Source organism: Coregonus lavaretus (genome assembly GCF_964263955.1).
Source record: "Coregonus lavaretus genome assembly, chromosome: 35".
Taxonomy (NCBI): Eukaryota; Metazoa; Chordata; class Actinopteri; order Salmoniformes; family Salmonidae; genus Coregonus; species Coregonus lavaretus.
In genome coordinates, this window is record NC_140022.1 from 8919591 (window position 1) to 8939404 (window position 19814).

At 42.9% G+C, this 19814-nt stretch overlaps 2 protein-coding genes across 3 annotated transcripts; both read right to left on the reverse strand.

Annotated features, from left to right (window-relative positions):
* Positions 1–2896: 2896 nt before the first annotated feature.
* On the reverse strand, positions 2897–8296 carry LOC311109726 (uncharacterized protein). 2 transcript variants are annotated; one of them, XM_084152697.1, is made up of 3 exons: positions 7998–8296; positions 4026–4385; positions 2897–3388 (listed from the first exon to the last, which is right to left on the reverse strand). In XM_084152697.1, exons 1-3 carry the CDS (start codon positions 8188–8190, stop codon positions 3273–3275), a joined length of 669 nt encoding a protein of 222 aa, XP_084008823.1. In that variant the 5' UTR covers positions 8191–8296; the 3' UTR covers positions 2897–3272. The 2 variants fall into 2 exon arrangements, with proteins under 2 accessions (XP_084008823.1, XP_084008822.1); XM_084152696.1 differs by having other exon boundaries at positions 2903–4385; positions 7998–8280.
* Positions 8297–14416: 6120 nt separating this feature from the next.
* On the reverse strand, positions 14417–17426 carry LOC311109471 (uncharacterized protein). Its single transcript, XM_084152388.1, has 2 exons — positions 17166–17426; positions 14417–15380 (listed from the first exon to the last, which is right to left on the reverse strand). Exons 1-2 carry the CDS (start codon positions 17356–17358, stop codon positions 14620–14622), a joined length of 954 nt encoding a protein of 317 aa, XP_084008514.1. The 5' UTR covers positions 17359–17426; the 3' UTR covers positions 14417–14619.
* Positions 17427–19814: the final 2388 nt, after the last annotated feature.

Here is a 19814-nt window from a genome sequence, read left to right on the forward strand (position 1 = left end):
TAAAACTTATTCACAAGTTGGATGTGTCAAGAAATGCACAATGACAAAGTATGCATTTGTTTAAACTTCAGATTCACTTCAGGTTGAATATTTTATGTATCCCCTTTTGAGTGCTCATATGAGACTTCAAGTTTCCTTTCAAACTAAAGCATTTGCCACATTCTTTGCACTGGTAAGATTTATCCCATGTGAACACGCTGATGACATCTTAGATACACTATATAAACTCAGCAAAAAAAGAAACGTCCCTTTTTCAGGACCCTGTCTTTCAAAGATAATTCGTAAAAAAAATCCAAATAACTTCACAGATCTTCATTGTAAAGGGTTTAAACACTGTTTCCCATGCTTGTTCAATGAACCATAAACAATTAATGAACATGCACCTGTGGAACGGTCATTAAGACACTAACAGCTTACAGACGGTAGGCAATTAAGGTCACAGTTATGAAAATTTAGGACACTAAAGAGGCCTTTCTACTGACTCTGAAAAACACCAAAAGAAAGATGCCCAGGGACCCTGCTCATCTGCGTGAACGTGCCTTAGGCATGCTGCAAGGAGGCATGATGTGGCCAGGGCAATAAATTGCAACGTCCGTACTGTGAGACACCGAAGACAGCGCTACAGGTAGACAGGACAGACAGCTGATCGTCCTCGCAGTGGCAGATTACGTGTAACAACACCTGCACAGGATCGGTACATCCGAACATCACACCTGCGGGACAGGTACAGGATGGCAACAACAACTGCCCGAGTTACACCAGGAACGCACAATCCCTCCATCAGTGCTCAGACTGTCCGCAATAGGCTGAGAGAGGCTGGACTGAGGGCTTGTAGGCCTGTTGTCTGGCGAGGACCTGCCTTACATCACCGGCAACAACGTCGCCTATGGGCACAAACCCACCGTCGCTGGACCAGAGAGGACTGGAAAAAAGTGCTCTTCATTGACGAGTCGCAGTTTTGTCTCACCAGGGGTGATGGTCGGATTCGCGTTTATCGCCGAGGCCTGTACTCTGGAGCGGGATCGATTTGGAGGTGGAGGGTCTGTCATGGTCTGGGGCGGTGTGTCACAGCATCATCGGACTGAGCTTGTTGTCATTGCAGGCAATCTCAACGCCGTGCGTTACAGGGAAGACATCCTCCTCCCTCATGTGGGACCCTTCCTGCAGGCTCATCCTGACATGAACCTCCAGCATGACAATGCCACCAGCCATACTGCTCATTCTGTGCGTGATTTCCTGCAAGACAGGAATGTCAGTGTTCTGTCATGTCCAGCGAAGAGCCCAGATCTCAATCCCATTGAGCACGTCTGGGACCTGTTGGATCGGAGAGTGAGGGCTAGGGCCATTCCCCCAGAAATGTCAGGGAACTTGCAGGTGCCTTGGTGGAAGAGTGGGGTAACATCTCACAGCAAGAACTGGCAAATCTGGTGCAGTCCATGAGAAGGAGATGCACTGCAGTACTTAATGCAGCTGGTGGCCACACCAGATACTGACTGTTACTTTTGATTTTTACCCCCCCTTTGTTTAGGGACGCATTATTCAATTTATGTTAGTCACATGTCTGTGGAACTTGTTCAGTTTATGTCTCAGTTGTTGAATCTTGTTATGTTCATCCAAATATTTACACATGTTAAGTTTGCTGAAAATAAACACGGTTGACAGTGAGAGGACGTTTCTTTTTTTGCTGAGTTTATATATAAAAGTATGTGGACACCCCTTCAAATTAGTGGATTTGGCTATTTCAGCCACACCCGTTGCTGACAGGTGTATAAAATCGAACACAGCCATGCAATCACCATAGACAAACATTGGCAGTAGAATGGCTTTACTGAAGAGCTCAGTTACTTTTAATGTGGCACCGTCATAGGATGACACCTTTCCAACAAGTCAGTTTGTCAAATTTCTGTCAATTTTCATGGTTCGGGCTAGGCCCCTTAGATCCAGTGAAGGGAAATCTTAACGCTACAGGATAAAATGACATTCTAGACGATTCTGTGCTTCTAACTTTGTGGCAACAGTTTGGGGAAGGTCCTTTCCTGTTTCAGCATGACAATGCCCCCGTGCACAAAGCGAGGTCCATACATAAATGGTTTGTCGAGATCGATGTGGAAGAACACGAATGGCCTGCACAGAGCCCTGACATCAACCCCATCGAACCCTTTTGGGATGAATTGGAACGCTGACTGCGAGTCAGGCCTAATCGTCCAACATTAGTGCCCAACCTCACTATTGCTTTTGTGGCTGAATGGAAGCAAGTCCCCGCAGCAATGTTCCAACATCTAGTGGAAAGCCTTCCTAGAAGAGTGGAGGCTGTTATAGTAGCAAAGGGGGGGACCAACTCCATATTAATGCCCATGATTTTGGAATGAGATGTTCGACGAGCAGGTGTCCACATACTTTTGGTAATGTAGTGTACCTTAATGCGATGTCACTTTTCCTGCATACAGGACAGCTACTATATATGTTCTCACCCCTGTATGATACTACTGCACTGTTGGAGCTAGGAACACAAGCATTTCGCTACACCCGCAATAACATCTGCTAAATATGTGTATGTGACCAATAAAATTTGATTTGAACTCTCATATGCAATGTGAATTGTATCTTCTGGTTGAAAGCTTTGCCACAGTCTTTACACTGATATGATCTCTCCCCTGTGTGTATCCTTGAATGGATGGTCAAGTGTCCCTTACATGTGAAGCTGTTGCCACATTGTTTACACCGATATTGATGTTTTCGTGAGAAGACCGATTTTCGTGATGTCTCATGGTCTGACAAACACCGCTCTAGCTCTGCCACCTTTCACCGCAGATGCGGAAGTGCGACATAGGCGGATTGAGACGCATTCCAATAAATAAATACAATAAATCAGATTTTTATGGGTTATTTTTTTATTATGTTACTTATATTGACGCACCGCTGCTTCAATGGACTCTAGGGGGTTAAACTGGAAAGGTAGTTTGTTTGCTGCATTATGTCAAAACAAATGTGATAGGCTACATCAATATTCTAACATGCAGCTTAAAATGTGTGTCTTGCTCCACGTCCTTTCATGGTGACATGCGCTCTCTTTCGAGAGAGGGGCTCCCGTTATTCCGCATCTTACCACCAAGGCATAGTTCTTTAGTCTTGGTGAAATTGACGTCAATTAAGCTATTGTCAAACCATGTCACAAGGCCATCAATTAACTGGGAGAAACTTGAGCTGGATTTGCCTCCAGGCAAGAAACCAGAGCCATGCCGTCCACATACAGGTATTTGATGAAGGTGAGGTCACTGTTCTTTCATACCATTGTAATTTGTGTATACGGAGAACAGGAGTGTGTGCTCTGTGCTAAACACAGCGGTGAGGGCTTCCTGAAGCCAGCAGTGTCCTGGAGGGTAGGTCCCTGAAAGTGAGAGCTAGATTCAGCAAACAAATCTGATAATGACTGATGCTTTTCCCTCCACACACATTACACAATTTGTTCTGTTGTCATTTGCCAGAAAACAGAACATAATTATTCACAATTACTTTCAGGCTGAAGCTTTTGCAGCACTCAGTGCAGTAATATTATTCAAGCCCTTTAGTATGAGTGCTCATATGTGATGTTAGGCGATGTTTATAACCAAAGCATTTGTCACATTCTTTGCACTGGTAAGGTTTCTCCCCTGTGTGAACACGCTGATGACGTCTTAAATAGCTTAATGTTATGTAACTTTTACTGCATACAGGACAGCTATATGGTCTCTCCCCTGTATGAGCTGTCATATGCAATGTCAATTCTATCTTCTGGTTGAAGGCTTTGTCACAGTCTTTGCACGAATATGGTCTCTCTCCTGTGTGTATCCTTGAATGGACTGTCAAGCTTCCCTTCTGGCTAAACCTTTTGCCACATTGTTTGCACTGATATGGATTCTCTCCTGTGTGTACCCTTGCATGCCTGTCCAAATCGCCCTTCTGGATGAAGCGTTTGCCACATTGTTTGCACAGATAAGATTTCTCTCCTGTGTGTATCTTTGAATGGATGGTCAAGTGTCCCTTACATGTGAAGCTGTTGCCACATTGTTTACACTGATATGGTTTCTCCACTGCAGCAGAGCAGTCTGGATGAACTGAGAAGGGCTGATCACTAGTTGGTTCTGGTACTTTGTAGCCCTCTCCATCAGGTTCTGTTTTGACCTCTTCAATTATGATGATAGGTAGAGTGCCCCTCTCTCCGTCATCCACAGTTTGGTTTTGGTAAAGATGTGAGGGCTGAGGTGAGTCCTCCTGACTGAGTCTGAGCTCCTGTTGTTCCTCTTTAATCTGTGTGGGTTCTGGGTCCTCCTGCCCCAGACTGGGGCTCCACTCCTGCTCACAGTTCTGCTGCTCAGGGGGAACAGTGGGAGTGAGTAGCTGGAAGTCTGGAGGGAAAAATATATATTCAAATCAATATTTTGACTTATTATCTTGATACAATATCTGTAATTTTTGCCTCTCTGTGCTCAAAAATAAGACTTTTGTTGACTGGTCTACACTACAGCATGGAAAAGGCTTTATGGACACTCCTGACATACAAAAATATATTTAATTTCAGAATTTGTTCGAATTAGGTTAAGTTTATGGTTAGGGTTAAGGGTTTTGTTAGGGTTAAGGTAAGGGTCAGTTTTAGATTTTGGTTAGTTGTTTACAGGACAGGTGTGTCCTTATAGCCGCTACCCCAGCACGTGATTTAACAAAGCAATGTTGGCGAACCAGAGTTGCGTTCAACGGTGCAGCATAGCCAGAGAGGAAAACGGTTTCCACTAGTTACCACAGCCACGTCGTCAAAATTGGCTAAATCGCAAAAAAAATCACAAAAACGAAAATGTGCTTCTTGATCTTAATTTATGGTTAGGGTACTGCTGTGGTTAAGGTTAGGTTAACATTTTAAAGATAAATATTTTAAAATATGCTGGGTTTATGGCATTGTGGCTGTGGTAACTAGTGACGACCAAGGAAGAGACGAAGCTCTTTGGCATGGGAGACGCTTTACGGACACGCCTGGTGCACAAAATGGATGACGTATGTCGCGTAGAGCGAGTGGAGTGGCGACGAACGGATTCTGTTCAGTCAGTCATTGTAACCAGCCCTCCCCAGCTAGCTACAGTAGTTCTCTTTTGTTTTCGTAACGGGTCGCCAAACGACCTATGGGAACTCTGGAGCTCTGTCAGTGACCATCGGGTTCTTGGTCACCTCCCTGACCAAGGCCCTTCTTCCTCAATTGCTCAGTTTAGCCGGGTGTCCAGCTCTAGCAAGAGTCTTGGTGGTTCCCTTCACGTGATGTGATTGAGACGCTTAATGTGGAGAATTTGAAACTTCTCTGCCGAAGTTGGAACTTGGGAGATTGTTCAGATTCATTCCATTTTATCTGAGTAACCAACAACCATGGATAACCACAAGGAGAATAAGGTGAGGAAAAGTCCATGTCAGTCAGGCCCTTCTTTTTTAAAGAAACACAATTTAATTATCTCTCTATTTGAGCAAAATAAGTGTTTTTGTTGTGATCACAAGAAAATCCTAACAATTTAGGTAAAGCGCACCAGTCAGGCAGAAAAATCTGAATGCTCTTTCAATTAGTTTCCCTGGCTGATATGGCTGCTACTTAGAAATACTATAACAGTAAACAATTGGATGACATTCACTGCTATAAACCTGTCTCCAATATAATCGCATAGTTTACACAGACCCATTGTGGACCTTTGACAAATAAATCTCTGTGTGAAAAGGCGTCCCATGGTCTGTTTTTGTCAACGAGCTCAATGTATTCCAAACACTGGTGGTAATCAGATGATCCCAATAATTCAGCTAGTATACGATGGTACAGTACAGTGCATTCAGAAAGTATTCAGACCCCTTGACTTTGTCCACATTTTGTTACGTTACAGCCTTATTCTAAAATTGATTAAATTGTCGCCCCCCCCCCCCCCCTCATCAATCTACACACAATACCCCATAATGACAAAGCAAAAACAGGTTTAGAAATTTTTGCAAATGTATAAAAAAATATTTAAAAATGAAATATTACATTATTAAGTATTCAGACCCTTTACTCTGTACTTTGTTGAAGCACCTTTGGCAGCAATTACCACCTCGATTCTTCTTGGGTATGACGCTACAAGCTTGGCACACCTGTATTTGGGGCGTTCTTCTCTGCAGATCCTCTCAAGCTCTGTCATGTTGGATAGGGAGTGTCGCTGCACAGCTATTTTCAGGTCTCTCCAGAGATGTTCGATCGGGTTCAAGTCCGGGCTCTGGCTGGGCCACTCAAGAACATTCAGAGACTTGTCCCGAAGCCACTCCTGCGTTGTCTTGGCTGTGTGCTTAGGGTCATTGTTGTTATCCTGTTGGAAGGTGAACCTTCGCCCCAGTCTGAGGTCCTGAGCGCTCTGGAGCAGGTTTTCATCAAGGATCTCTCTGTACTTTTCTCCGTTCATCTTTCCCTTGACTAGTCTCCCAGTCCCTGCTGCTGAAAAACATCCCCACAGAATGATGCTGCCACCACCATGCTTCACCGTAGGGATGGTGCCAGGTTTCCCCACAGCATGATGCTGCCAACACCATGCTTCACCGTTGGGATGGTGCCAGGTTTCCTCCAGACGTGACGCTTGGTATTCAGGCCAAAGAGTTCAATCTTGGTTTCATCAGACCAGAGAATCTTGTTTCTCATGGTCTGAGAGTCCTTTAGGTGCCTTTTGTCAATCTCCAAGCGGGCTGTCATGTGCCTTTTACTGAGGAGTGGCTTCCGTCTGGCCACTCTACCATAAAGGCCTGATTGGTGGAGTGCTGCAGAGATGGTTGTCCTTCTGGAAGGTTCTCCCATCTACATAGAGGAACTCTGGAGCTCTGTCAGTGACCTTCTTCCTCGATTGCTCAGTTTAGCCGGGTGTCCAGCTCTAGGAAGAGTCTTGGTGGTTCCAAACTTCTTCCATTTAAGAATGATGGAGGCCACTGTGTTCTTGGGGACCTTCAATGCTGCAGAAATTGTTTGGTACCCCTCCCCAGATCTGTGCCTCGACAATTCTGTCTCGGAGCTCTACGGACAATTCCTTCGACCTCATGGCTTGGTTTTTGCTCTGACATGCACTGTCAACGGTGGGACCTTATATAGACAGGTGCGTGCCTTTCCAAATCATGTTGAATCAATTGAATTTACCACAGGTGGACTCCAATCAAGTTGTAGAAACATCAAGGATCAATGGAAAGTCTAATACCAAAGTGTCTGAATACTTATGTAAATAAGGTAGCTGTTTATTACTTTCAATAAATTTGGAACAATTCTAAAAACCTGTTTTCGCTGTGTTATTGTGGGGTATTTTGAGTAGATTGATGAGGGGAAAAAATAATTTCATCAATTTTAGAATACGGCTGTAACGTAACAAAATGGGGAAAAGGGGAAGGTGTTTGAATACTTTCCGAATGCACTGTATGTTCTACTTACTACTTAAAGATATTTTACTTATTAAGTCAAAGACGAAATTAACTGCAACACACTGGTCTCAAATATATTAGCATAACTAGGCTACACTGAACCACGGCGGATCCAATGTATGAGAGGCTTTTTTTCATATTAAAATGTGTCCCAGTGCAACATACCTAGTTTTGCCCACTGGGTAGGGCGAGGCTTACGGAGCTCTCTTTGAAATAAGCACTCGTAACGCAGTATTCCAACGAATAGAGTTTTCTCGTTACGTTAGCTAATTGGCAGGTCACGGTGATATCTAGAATGGTGACCAATACTACAAGTTATTTCTCCCTCGCCCATCGAAATAAACATCACTTTCTTCTACACGTTTTAACTACAGCTATGCGGTTGTTGACAGCATAAACTTGTCTCATCAGGACGATTGACAACCGAATCCATTCGTCTCAACTGCGCGATACACGTCATCAATTTGGGCATGTCAGTTTAGCTTCTCCCCTTTGGCATATCACAACGTGCCACATGAATCTAGTCTATAAATCAAATCTCGTTACAACTGTATTTCGCTACAAACCTGCTCTGTGTAACGTTATCTGTGGTTTGCTAACCATGTCCAACTGCCTCCGATGACGCTCGTTCGTCTCTGCTGAACGGCAGATTTCTTCCTGATACTCTGCTATGGTCTTCTCCACGGCCCCGAATATCTCCACAGCAGCCGCCGATAAACGCTCGGTGACGAACACATTCAACAACTGTAGTTTGGACATATTGGCGATGGTTATGAAAGTCTAGCTGTTCGTTTTATTAAAGAAATGTTGGTTGAAACCTCTCTCACTGATTCTGCGTACAGGCCGATAGCGACCTTTGAACAATGGACGGTGTTTTCCTTTCAGTAAAGGTTGTCTGTGAAAAAAAGACTCAATTACAATAGCGACACCTGCGGTCTTGGAGCATTTAATGGAAAACCAGTTATTGGATGCAATCCCCACACCAAATTGAGTTTTGATTTCTAACTGTTGTCAGTCAGCATATTCCAAAATATTTCCTGTTATGGTACAACGAGATCTTTGAGCCACATTACCTGGACCACCAAGATGAGCTTTGCCCTCAGTTTCAATATGGGTCCCAAACAGACAAAACACCGTTTTTTTCCCCATGCCTTTGTCTTGTCTTTTAGTTCCTTCTCATTAAAGCTGCAATATGTAACTTTTGGGGCGACACGACCAAATTCACTTAGAAATGGTAGTTATAGATCTGTCACTCATTGAAAGCAGGTCTAAGAAGTGGTAGATCTGTTCTATGTGCAGTATTTATATGCTTCCAGTTCTTACGTTTAGTTTTTGCATCTTTTACTTTCGGTTGTACAACAGCTTCAAACAGCTGTAAATACAATGTTTTTGGTTATGGAAAATATATTTTACAGCGGTTTAGATGGTACAAGGACTCTCTACACTATACTTGCTTATTTTGTCACATGAACTTAAATTAGGCGAACTATTACAATTTTAGCAACCAATAAATGGCGGAGCGATTTCTGTATAAATCAAATCAAATCAAATTATATTTGTCACATACACGTGTTAAGCATATGTTATTGCGTGTGTAGCGAAATGCTTGTGCTTCTAGCTCCAACAGTGCAGTAATATCTAACAAGTAATATCTAACAATTTCACAACATATACCTAATACACACAAATCTAGTAAGGAATGTAGTGGAACAGGTTGAGAGCTTCAAGTTCCTTGGTGTCCACATCACCAACGAACTATCATGGTCCAAACACACCAAGACAGTCGTGAAGAGGGCACGACAAAGCCTATTCCCCCTCAGGAGACTAAAAAGATTTGGCATGGGTCCTCAGATCCTCAAAAGATTCTACAGCTGCACCATCGAGAGCATCCTGACTGGTTGCATCACCGCCTGGTATGGGAACTGCTTGGCCTGCAAGGCACTACAGAGGGTAGTGCGTACGGCCCAGTACATCACTGGGGCCAAGCGTCCTGCCATCCAGGACCTCTATACCAAGCGGTGTCAGAGGAAGGCCCTCAAAATTGTCAAAGACTCCAGCCACCCTAGTCATAGACTGTTCTCTCTGCTACCGCACGGCAAGCGGTACCGGAGTGCCAAGTCTAGGTCCAAAAGACTTCTCAACAGCTTCTACCCCCAAGCCATAAGACTCCTGAACAGCTAATCATGGCTACCCAGACTATTTGCACTGCCCCCCACCCCATCCTTTTTACGCTGCTGCTACTCTGTTAATTATTTATGCATAGTCACTTTAACTCTACCCACATGTACATATTACTTCAACTACCTCAACTAGCCGGTGCCCCCGCACATTGACTCTGCACCGGTACCCCCCTGTATATATAGCCTCCCTACTGTTATTTTATTTGACTTCTGCTCTTTTTTTTCTCAACACTTTTTTTGTTAAAAATAAATGCACTGTTGGTTAAGGGCTGTAAGTAAGCATTTCACTGTGATGTCTGCACCTGTTGTATTCGGCGCATGTGACCAATACAATTTGATTTGAATGGAATTTAAGAATATATACATATGGACAAGCAATGACAGTGGCATGAACTAAGATACAGTAGAATATTATAGAATACAGTATATACATATGAGATGAGTAGTGCAAGATATGTAAACATTATTAAAGTGACTAGTGTTCCATTTCTTAAAGTGGCCAGTGATTTCAATAGGCAGCAACAGCCTCTAATGTGCTAGTGATGGCTATTTAACAGTCTGATGGCCTTGAGATAGAAGCTGTTTTTCATTCTCTCGGTCCCAGCTTTGATGCACCTGTACTGACCTCGCCTTCTGGATGATAGCGGGGTGAACAGGCAGTGGCTCGGGTGGTTGATGTCCTTGATTATCTTTTTGGCCTTCCTGTGACATCGGGTGCTGTAGGTGTCTTGGAAGGCGGGTAGTTTACCCCCGGTAATGCGTTTGGCAGACTGTACCACCCTCTGGAGAGCCCTGGTACGGCAACTGCACCGCCCGCAACTGCAGGGCTCTCCAGAGGGTGATGCGGTCTGCCGAACTGTGATACAGCCCGATAGGATGCTCTCAATTGTACATCTGTAAAAGTTTGAGGGTTTTAGGTGCCAAGCCACATTTCTTCAGCCTCCTGAGGTTGAAGAGGCTCTGTTGTGCCTTCTTCACCACACTGTCTGCGTGGGTGGACCATTTCAGTTTGTCAGTGATGTGTACGCCAAGGAACTTGAAGCTTTCCACCTTCTCCACTGCGGTCCCATCGATGTGGATAGGGGGGTGCACCCTCTGCTGTTTCCTGAACTCCATGATCATCTCCTTTGTTTTGTTGACGTTGAGTGAGAGGTTATTTTCCTGGCACCACACTCCCAGAGCCCTCACCTCCTCCCTGTAGGCGGTCTCGTCATTGTTGGTAATCAAGCCTACTACTGTTGTGCACCCCCAACGTTTCTAACACCTTGAACACACCTACAGCGTCATTGGGCAAAATGGTACGCAGCATCATCTGCATATGTGTGCAACAAAAGTTAAACTTTCATCTTCTGCCACCATTTCCTTCAAGCCATCTACACATCCAATTTGATGCATACGTTCGATAAATCCAATGTATGCACCACACAGAAAGCACTGCAACTGCCTTTGCAACGCAATGCTGCAAGGCAAACGCAGTGTTCAATTGGAAATTCATGTAGTTCTGGTGTACCAAAATACAATGACGCTGTCGGTGTGATCGAGGCGTAAAACCAGAGGCGCAACATCTCGAGTCTTCCGGGATGCTTGCAAAACAGACCAAGCAGAGGTGAATTGAAAAAATTGAAAAAATCTTCCATAGTTGTTAATTTTCTCAATCTAAAGGCAAAACCTTGATTCGAGCCAATGTCTTAAGTAGTTTAACATGTTATTACTCCAACCTTGTGAAAGTGACACGTTTTAATTTATCAAACAACTTTATATGGAAGGAGTGCCTTTGATTTGACAGCCTGCACATGCGCAGTTCGGGGTGAGATGACCGTTAGACCCGGTGACGTGTTTCTGAGCATGTGCTTAGCTGGCCAATGACGCCATGACATCGCCTACAAGTGTGATCGGGATTTCTATTGGAGAAGCAGTTTCTGCCCCTCTTCATACTGTACTGTCTTTGGTGCACCTTTAAAACATCAAGTCCCAGGAGACACCAGCTGAGAGGAGGTAAATGTTGACCCTAACCAGTAACACAGGGTCAGGGATTGTATTCACAAAGCGTTTCAAAGTAGGGGTGCTGATCTAGGATAAGTTTAGCTTTTTCAATTATAATGAATGGACAGGGGCGATCTGATCCTAGATCAGCACTCATCTGAGATCCTTTATGAAAACGGGCCCAGATATTTTTCCATCTGCCTTATGGTTCAGGATAGGGTTGGGGTAGGAAGCAGGGAATAGAGTTGATAGAGGATGTATTAAACCTGCCTAATATGAACTATCACAGAAATCATGTTCAACAGAGAAAAAGAGGGTTTCACTATGACATCCATTTAAAAAGAAAGCTTTATTAAAACATACAAAATATTTGCTGCATTATATGGTTGTCAACAAAGACGTAATAGGCTACAATTGAACAAGGACTCCTGTTGTTTAGAAATCCAAGTGTGTGCTCTGTGGTAGACACAACAGTGAGGGCTTCCTGAAGCCAGCAGTGAGGGAGTTTGATTAGGCTGAACCGTGGTGCACCGGGCTATGGCCTGTCATGTGACCGAGCAAACGCGGTGAGGGAGGAGTGGCTCATGCCCGTGAGGCAGCCTGGTCTCAAAAACGGATGCAATCACTTTTCACCTGGTGCAAACTCCGCCCACCCGGGCCAGCATAAACAAATTGTCCTGGCGGGTAGGTATCTGAAAAAAGTGAGTGCTAAAATGAGCTTACAAATCTGATACTGACTGATGCTTTTCACTCCACACACACTGTTACGTTCCTCAGCTAGAAAACCAAATAATGTCGCTCAAACAGAAGGGGGAACTAACAAAAAGTCACTGACAACAACCAAAACAGGCAGGGTTTTAGGAGGGGTTCTGAAAGACAGTCGTGGGGGTGTCCACTTTAAGTTGACTAGCCACAACAACTGGAACCTCAATGACACCCACCATGAGCGCCCAAGAAGAGGCAAACAAAAGAAAAACCCAAACCAGACTTAAAGACACGAAGCAATCCAAAAAGTTTAGCAAAAATATAAACAGGGAAAATCCGACAAAGGAACATTTTAAGGAACATTTTTCTATGAATCAAATAGGGAGAGCCAACTAAAAGGTGTTGACCGGACCGCCACATTTCTCAAGACAACTGGACCACTGGGCCAGCCACTCTTAAATATCACGTGGGCCAGCACAGGTGTAACACATACTGACTAACTAAAGTGCTATACATGCTAAAGTCCAACCTCAAAACATCAATGGAAAAACCCAAACCTGCATCACACAACTACAGTGGGGAAAAAAAGTATTTAGTCAGCCACCAATTGTGCAAGTTCTCCCACTTAAAAAGATGAGAGAGGCCTGTAATTTTCATCATAGGTACACGTAAACTATGACAGACAAAATGAGAAAAAAAATCCAGAAAATCACATTGTAGGATTTTTAATGAATTTATTTGCAAATTATGGTGGAAAATAAGTATTTGGTCAATAACAAAAGTTTCTCAATACTTTGTTATATACCCTTTGTTGGCAATGACACAGGTCAAACGTTTTCTGTAAGTCTTCACAAGGTTTTCACACACTGTTGCTGGTATTTTGGCCCATTCCTCCATGCAGTTCTCCTCTAGAGCAGTGATGTTTTGGGGCTGTCGCTGGGCAACACGGACTTTCAACTCCCTCCAAAGATTTTCTATGGGGTTGAGATCTGGAGACTGGCTAGGCCACTCCAGGACCTTGAAATGCTTCTTACGAAGCGACTCCTTCGTTGCCCGGGCGGTGTGTTTGGGATCATTGTCATGCTGAAAGACCCAGCCACGTTTCATCTTCAATGCCCTTGCTGATGGAAGGAGGTTTTCACTCAAAATCTCACGATACATGGCCCCATTCATTCTTTCCTTTACACGGATCAGTCGTCCTGGTCCCTTTGCAGAAAAACAGCCCCAAAGCATGATGTTTCCACCCCCATGCTTCACAGTAGGTATGGTGTTCTTTGGATGCAACTCAGCATTCTTTGTCCTCCAAACACGACGAGTTTAGTTTTTACCAAAAAGTTCTATTTTGGTTTCATCTGACCATATGACATTCTCCCAATCCTCTTCTGGATCATCCAAATGCACTCTAGCAAATTTCAGACGGGCCTGGACACGTCTGGCACTGCAGGATTTGAGTCCCTGGCGGCGTAGTGTGTTACTGATGGTAGGCTTTGTTACTTTGGTCCCAGCTCTCTGCAGGTCATTCACTAGGTCCCCCCATGTGGTTCTGGGATTTTTGCTCACCGTTCTTGTGATCATTTTGACCCCACGGGGTGAGATCTTGCATGGTGTCCCAGATCGAGGGAGATTATCAGTGGTCTTGTATGTCTTCCATTTCCTAATAATTGCTCCCACAGTTGATTTCTTCAAACCAAGCTGCTTACCTATTGCAGATGCAGTCTTCCCAGCCTGGTGCAGGTCTACAATTTTGTTTCTGGTGTCCTTTGACAGCTCTTTGGTCTTGGCCATAGTGGAGTTTGGAGTGTGACTGTTTGAAGTTGTGGACAGGTGTCTTTTATACTGATACCAAGTTCAAACAGGTGCCATTAATACAGGTAACGAGTGGAGGACAGAGGAGCCTCTTAAAGAAGAAGTTACAGGTCTGTGAGAGCCAGAAATCTTGCTTGTTTGTAGGTGACCAAATACTTATTTTTCACCATATATTGCAAATAAATTCATTAAAAATCCTACAATGTGATTTTCTGGATTTTTTCTCCTCAATTTGTCTGTCATAGTTGACATGTACCTATGATGAAAATTACAGGCCTCTCTCATCTTTTTAAGTGGGAGAACTTTTGGTGGCTGACTAAATACTTTTTTTCCCCACTGTACATTTGTTTTGTTGTCAAGTGGTAGGAAATAGAACCTAATTATTTACAAGTTAGATGTAACAAGAAATTCACAATGCGAGTAATCATTTGTTGTTCTCACTTCAGGCTGAAGCTTTTGTGTGAGTGCTCATATGAGACTTCAAGCTTCCTTTATAACCAAAGCATTTGCCAAATTATTTGCACTGGTAAGGTTTCTCCCCTTTGTGAACACGCTGATGAAGTCTTAAATAGCTTAATGCGATGTAACCTTTCTTGCATACAGGACAGATATATGGTCTCTCCCCTGTATGAGCTCTCATATGCAATGTCAATTCTATCTTCTGGTTGAAGGCTTTGTCACAGTCTTTGCACTCATATGGTCTCTCCCCTGTGTGTATCCTTGAATGGACGGTCAAGTGTCCCTTCTGGTTAAACATTTTGCCACATTGTTTGCACTGATAGGGACTCTCTCCTGTGTGTACCCTTGTATGGATGGTCAAGTTGCTCTTCTGGTTAAACCTTTTGCCACATTGTTTGCACTGATAGGGATTCTCTCCTGTGTGTGTCCTTGAATGGATGGTCAAGTGTCCCTTACGTGTGAAGCTGTTGCCACATTGTTTACACTGATATGGTTTCTCCACTGCAGCAGAGAAGTCTGGATGAACTGAGAGGGGCTGATCACTAGTTGGTTCTGGTACTTTGTAGCCCTCTCCATCAGGTTCTGTTTTGATCTCTTCAGTTATGATGATAGGTAGAATACCCCTCTCTCCGTCATCCACAGTTTGGATTTGGTAAAGATGTGAGGGCTGAGGTGGGTCCTCCTGGCTGAGTCTGAGCTCCTGTTGTTCCTCTTTAATCTGTGTGGGTTCTGGGTCCTCCTGCCCCAGACTGGGGCTCCACTCCTGCTCACAGTTCTGCTGCTCAGGGGGAACAGTGGGAGTGAGTAGCTGGAAGTCTGGAGGGGAAAAAATATATTCAATCAATATTTATTTAATGTATTATCTTAATAAAATATCTGTAATTTTGTTTGGAAGGCCTCTCTGTGCTCAAAAAGAATACTATTTTGTTGACTAGTCTACACTACAGCACGGAAAAGGCTATACGGACACTTCTGACCTACAAAAATATGTAATGTAATGTACTGAGTCAGAGCAAACGTAGCTAGCTATACAGCCTGATACCAGTGATGGTGTAGGCTAAATCAGCATTTTGTTTGTGCAACAGTATCTTCTAAATCAAAGAGGAATAGGCAAAGCTTGAATATGTTACCTACATGAAGTAGCTAAGAGAAAGATTATAGGGTCCCCTAGGAAACACTGACCATCACTTTGGTTCCTACCCTGTCACAGTAACTCCTTCCTGGCATTTTCATTTGTTGTCATGTCGAACAACACTGTATTCAAAGTGGCCACTATTTATATAATTAGAATAATCATTATTTGTCCATGATTCCAACAGTTGACCCAAGTGTTGATCTAAATCGCAAGTCAAATCACAATTGCAACATTTGGTTAAAAATAAGTCCTCGATTTTTTGCCCATATCGTGCAGCCCTATGTGGCAGTGTGGAAATGATCTCAAATGAGTGCAGGAAATAATGTTTTGGTTGAAGTTTAATTGAACAGTATAAAACAATCAGAATGGAGCAAGACCCATTGAAATCACTTGGAATGTATGTGTTGCCACCCTAGGGTCACACACTACTCGTAAAGCAAATGTATAACTTGTATTATTCAAAAACATAAAGTCCCGTCAAATACCATCAACATCTGAAAAATACTTTGATATGATATTTTGGCCATATCACCCAGCCCTAGTATTTTGTAAAGAAAATCAAGCTGTTACCATGTTCCAGCGCAGATTGTTTCTGTTTCATAGTTGTAACAAAGGCACTCCACAAATAAAATTGATTTAACAGTTGAATGTGTTTTTACATAGCCTACATCAACATAAAATAATGAAAATGCTATTTTGTTATCTGAAATGGGGGGGAGGGGGGGATCGTTCTCTAATGTTACCTAACACCATCAAGAACACAACCAAGTGATTATTTTAGTAATAGCATATATGAAATGTATTAATTACACTGTTAGAATTTTGCTTAAAGGGGGTCCCTCGAGACCCAGCGGTTCTTAATAATAATAATATGCCATTTAGCAGACGCTTTTATCCAAAGCGACTTACAGTTATGTGTGCATACATTTTCACGTATGGGTGGTCCCGGGGATCGAACCCACTACCCTGGCGTTACAAGCGCCATGCTCTACCAATTGAGCTACAGAGGACTACTAGGTTGTTTTTAGTATATTTAAAACCAAATACTTTTAAACTTTTACTCAAGTAGTATTTTACTAGGTGATTTTCACTTTTACTTGAGTCATTTTCTATTAAGGTATCTTTACTTTTACTCATATATGACAATTTTGTACTTTTTCCACCAATGCTCAGACTCATCCTCTGGCTTAAAAACAGAAATCCAAACTCTTGCGGTACAGTAGCTCAATAAAGTAGTTGAGTTGCATGGTAAGAAACCGACGGGAAAAAAAACACCAATCAAAACCGTCTAACCTATACCAGAGCGCTTTTGATATACCCTCTCCTTTCCACTCGCCTTAATCCAGTCGCCATATTGGGATGAAGCTACACACTTCTCCTCCCCTTTGGCATATCACAACGTGCCACATTAATCTAGTCTATTAGTCTACAAATTAAATCTCGTACAACTGTATTTCACAACAAACCTGCTCTGTGTAACGATATCTCTGGTTTGGTAGCCATGTCCAACAGCCTCCGTAGACGCTCGTTCTCCTCTGCTGAACGGCAGATTTCTTCCTGATACTCTGCTATAGTCTTCTCCACGACTCCGAATATCTCCACAGCAGCCGCCGATAAACGCTCGGTGACGAATACATTCAACAACTGTAATTTGGACATATTGGCAATGGTTATGAAAGTGTAGCTGTTCGTTTTATCAAATAAATCTTGTTTGAAACCTCTCTCTGATTCTGTGTAGCGACCTTGGAACAACAATTGACAGTGTTCTCATTTCACATAAACTGGTCGGTGAAAAGAAAACACTGCATTACATTAGCGCCACCTGCTGTCTTGGAGCATTTAATGGAAAAAACTGTTACTGGACCCAACCCTCACACCAAATTGAGTTTAGATTTCTAACTGTTGTCAGTCAGTATATTTCAAAATCTTTTCTGTTATGGTACAACGAGATCTTTGAGCCACATTACCTGGACTAAGCAGAGTTTGCCCTCAGTTTCAATGTGGGTCCCAAGACACCGTTTTTTTCATGCCTTTGCCTAGTCTTTTAGTACCTTCTCATTAAAGTTGATATAGAGCCCCACAGTGGAGGTATCACAATACCCATAAAACCTAGTGGTCAAACAGGGAAATGGTTCCAATTGTTTTTCCACCATTCATTTTTCCCATGGGGAATTGTAGTTCTTAATAAAAGCCATGTTAGTAACTAATTAGTGTTTATTTTGTGTGGGGTAAATACAGGCAAATATATATACCACTTTGTCCTAGAGATATTTACACAGTTATCAAAACGTTACGCCAGGTTAAGCCTACACGAAACACAGCCCTTATTTGATGTGTTTCTGCAGCATGGAAAATCAATTGGAATAATTTCCCTGTTTGACCTCAAGGTTTTATGGGTATTATGACAACCTAGCAGTAAAACCTGGAAATTGTTTTTCCGTCAGGGATTTTAGAACTACTTAATGTAAGGTCTGTGTTTCGTGTAGGCTTACCCAGGTGTGACGTTTTGATAACCGCCAAATGTCTCTCGGACAAGGTAACTTTTATCTATATATTCACCTGTAATTAACCCCACAAAAATGAAACGCTAATGTGGCTATCATACAGAACTACACATCTTGTCGCAAGCTTTGACGTCATCCCTCAAGGCACATTTCTCCATGCAAAGTCATCGACAAGTAACCTGGCAAGTAGATAATATAGCCTTTTTGTTGATATCCTGTATTTCTCGTGTGTATTCTTTCTTTTTTTTCTTACCATTTTTAAAATGACCTAGCTAGCTACCGTAGCATTTTAAAATTACTATAATGTTTTTAATTACCCTCTGGCCTTTGCAGCGAACTAGCTAACCTTAGGTCTCTCCGTCGATCAGAAGGACGGATGGTTCTGTGCTATGTACCGGGTTGTAACCACTACTCCGATAAGCACACGTGCATCGCTGGAGCAGTGTGATGAGGTAAGCCCTGTTTGCAAGCTGCTAACAAGCTATTTTGGTTAGGTCAGATGTCTGTGGTTAGCTAGGTGCTTATGAAAATTAGCTATATTGAACAAAATATAAATGCAACATGCAACAATTTCAACGATTTTACTGAATTACAGTTCATATAAGGAAATCAGTCAATTGAAATAAATAAATTAGGCCTAATCTATGGATTTCACATGACTGGGCAGGGGCGCAGGCATGGGTTGGCTTGGGAGCCAGGCCCAGCAAATCAGAATGAGTTTATCCCCACAAAAGGGCTTTATTACAGACAGAAATACTCCTCAGTTTCATCAGCTGTCCGGGTGGCTGGTCTCAGACGATCCCGCAGGTGAAGAAGTCGGATGTGGAGGTCCTGGGCTGGCGTGGTTACACGTGGTCTGCGGTTGTGAGGCCGGTTGGATGTACTGCCAAATTCTCTAAAACGAAGTTGGAGTCGGCTTATGGTAGAGAAATTAACATTAGATTCTCTGGCAACAGCTCTGGTGGACATTCCTGTAGTCAGCATGCCAATTGCAAGCTCTCTCTAAACTTGAGACATCTGTGGCATTGTGTTGTGTGACAAAACTGCACATTTTAGTGGCTTTTTATTTTCCGCAGCACAAGGTGCACCTGTGTAATGATCATGCTGTTTAATCAGCTTCTTTATATACCACACCTGTCAGGTGGATGGATTATCTTGGCAATGGAAAAATGCTCACTAACAGGGATGTAAACAAATGTGTGCACAACATTTGAGAGAAATAACCTTTTTGTGACTATGGAACATTTCAGGGCTCTTTTATTTCAGCTCATGAAACATGGGACCAACACTTTACATGTTGCGTTTATATATTTTTTCAGTATAGATAACCACCGACTGTAATTACGTGTACAATGCACATTACCATCCTTACAAGTAAAAAAAACCCAGCATACAGTACGCTAGCATAATGACTGTTGTGACCTTTGTATTGACATTTTGCCTTTACAAACATCGCATGCCACAGATTTAGGACCTGAATGTAGAAATTGTGGTCTGCTGGCCAGTGCCCAAAATCCTAATGTTACATCCCTTTCAGTCGATCCCCCTATCACTGTTGGTCCTCCTCAGTGACCCTATGGCTGAGGGTTTTAATTTTCCTGTTGAGTATTA

Coding starts and splice junctions, on each gene's coding strand:
- LOC311109471 (XM_084152388.1), bottom strand. CDS start 17,358: ATGTCCAAATTACAGTTGTTGAATGTATTCGTCACCGAGCGTTTATCG. Junction 15,381..17,165: donor GATATCGTTACACAGAGCAG/GTTTGTTGTGAA, acceptor TTTCCCCTCCAG/ACTTCCAGCTACTCACTCCC.
- LOC311109726 (XM_084152696.1), bottom strand. CDS start 8,190: ATGTCCAAACTACAGTTGTTGAATGTGTTCGTCACCGAGCGTTTATCG. Junction 4,386..7,997: donor GATAACGTTACACAGAGCAG/GTTTGTAGCGAA, acceptor TTTTCCCTCCAG/ACTTCCAGCTACTCACTCCC.